At 41.9% G+C, this 2,500-nt stretch overlaps 1 protein-coding gene across 6 annotated transcripts in view; it reads left to right on the top strand.

The window, feature by feature from the left end:
* The window catches only part of myo5aa (myosin VAa), a 52,450-nt gene that overhangs the window by 19,712 nt on the left and 30,238 nt on the right, over positions 1-2,500 (top strand). For all 6 annotated transcript variants that reach the window (XM_083552190.1, XM_083552189.1, XM_083552188.1 and 3 more), the window contains exons 12-14: positions 330-470; positions 866-991; positions 1,820-1,903. In XM_083552190.1, coding sequence (XP_083408316.1) covers positions 330-470; positions 866-991; positions 1,820-1,903 — 351 coding nt within the window. The remainder of the gene's footprint in view (positions 1-329; positions 471-865; positions 992-1,819; positions 1,904-2,500) is intronic.

Raw genomic sequence — 2,500 nt, 5'->3', positions numbered from 1 at the left:
AGTATTAGTGAGGAGTAGTGAATAGTAGTGTACACTAGTGAGCAGTAGTGAGTATAAGTGAGCAGTAGTGAGTATTAGTTAGGAGTAGTGAATAGTAGTGTACACTAGTGATCAGTAGAGAGCAGTAGTGAGTATTAGTGAGCAGTAGTGAATAGTAGTGTACACTAGTGAGCAGTGGTGAGTATAAGTGAGCAGTAGTGAGTATTACTGAGAAGGAGTGAATAGTAGTGTACACTAGTGATCAGTAGAGAGCAGTAGTGAGTAGTAGTGGGCACTAGTGAGCAGTAGTGAGTATTAGTAAACCCTGGTTGTGCCTGTTTTGTGTGCAGCACGTGTTTAAGCTGGAGCAGGAGGAGTATATGAAGGAGCAGATCCCCTGGACGCTGATTGATTTCTACGATAATCAGCCCTGCATTAATCTGATCGAGGCCAAGCTGGGCGTGCTCGACCTGTTAGACGAGGAGTGCAGGGTAACACCCACTTTCTGTTTAAACTCCGCCCACTAATTTGTTCTTATTTACTATTAACTCTGTTACTATTTACCACTTCACCTTCATCTCTCTTTTATTCCCTCTTTCTCTTTCTGTAGTTCACTATAACTATAAACCCCATTCTCTTCTCTTTCTGCTTTCTTCTTTTTCCCCTATTTCTTTTCCATTCTCTTCCATGTGATCTGTCTGTCTATCTACAGATCTACAGAATCTGCCAATCTATATGCCTGTCTGTGTGTGTGCCTCTGATTTCCCTCTTTTTTATATTTATGTATTATGACGCTTTGTCATGTTTCTGTTTCAAATCTTTATTTTTATGCTCATTAACCTGTGCGCCCGTGTGTGTGTGTGTGTGTGTGTGTGTGTGTTTATAGATGCCAAAAGGTTCAGATGACACGTGGGCTCAGAAGCTCTATAACACTCATCTGAAGACGTGTGCACTTTTCGAGAAGCCGCGTATGTCTAATAAAGCCTTCATCATTCAGCACTTCGCAGACAAGGTACACACACACACACACACACACACACACAAACACACACCTGTCGTGTCTCAGTGTGATCAGATCAGCTTTGGTGTGTGTTACGGCTCCGGCTCTTAATGTTCATTCCAATTTTAGCATCAGACTCATGTTTCAGTAAGAGTCTCTCTCTCTCACACACACACACACACACACACACACACACACACACACACACACACACACTCAGGGTCTGAGACAGCAGCTGTATGAATGAAAGTGCATTATGGTATAATTAAGGGGAACAGACAGATGATGATTCTTCATCTCTCAGCAGAGCTAAAAATCTAATCCTAAATAAAACCTTAATTTTAAACCATACGTTTTATATGTATAACATTTACATTATAAATATAATATAAATTAATATACATATAAATTAATGAATTAATTAATGAATTAATGAAACCTCATTAATATTGTTAATTAATTACTACTATATTATATTCATTATATATTAATTATATATTATACATTTTATATATTTTATTCATTATTTTTCTAAAAATTCAACAAACAAAACCCCATAAATAAATCACAGTCACAGCCTCAAGTCTTTGTGAGTTTGATGCTACATCATCTATTTTTGGGCAGTTTCTCCAATTCTTCTTTGCAGAACATCAACTTTGAGGACAAAATGTTCACTTGCTGCCTAATGAATATCTCCACCCACTAACTTTCTCTCTCTCTCTCTCTCTCTCTCTCTCTCTCTCTCTCTCTCTCTCTCTCTCTCTCTCTCTCTCTCTCTCTCTCTCTCTCTCTCTCTTCTCTCTCTCTCTCTCTCTCTCTCTCTCTCTCTTTCTCTCTCAGGTGGAGTATCAGTGTGAGGGATTTTTGGAAAAAAACAAGGACACGGTGAATGAGGAACAGATTCATGTTCTAAAGGCCAGTAAGGTAAGTGTTTCTCTCCCTCCTCTCCACTCATCCACCTCTCCACTCATCCACATCTCCACTCATCCACCTCTCCACTCATCCACATCTCCACTCATCCACCTCTCCAATAATCCTCTCCCCTCATCCTCCTCTCCACTCATCCACCGCTCCACTCATCCACATCTCCACTCATCCACCTCTCCAATAATCCTCTCCCCTCATCCTCCTCTCCACTCATCCACCGCTCCACTCATCCACATCTCCACTCATCCACCTCTCCAATAATCCTTCCCCCTCATCCTCCTCTCCACTCATCCACCTCTCCACTCATCCACATCTCCACTCATCAACCTCTCCAATAATCCTCCCCCCTCATCCTCCTCTCCACTCATCCACCGCTCCACTCATCCACCGCTCCACTTATCCACCTCTCCACTCATCCACTCATCCTCCTCTCCACTCATCCACCTCTCTACTCATCCTCCTCTCCACTCATCCACTCTCCAGCACTGTGATCAGGGCCTCGTCTCAAATCAACACATGAGCCCTTAAGGCTTATAGTGACATATTAAAAGGCTTTGTCTCAAATCACAGCACAGACACACTCTTTAGTTCACT

This window comes from Silurus aristotelis, assembly GCF_946808225.1.
Source record: "Silurus aristotelis genome assembly, chromosome: 10".
Classification (NCBI taxonomy): Eukaryota; Metazoa; Chordata; class Actinopteri; order Siluriformes; family Siluridae; genus Silurus; species Silurus aristotelis.
The sequence above is the reverse complement of the archived record's forward strand: the minus strand, read 5'-3'. Positions and strand labels throughout refer to the sequence as shown.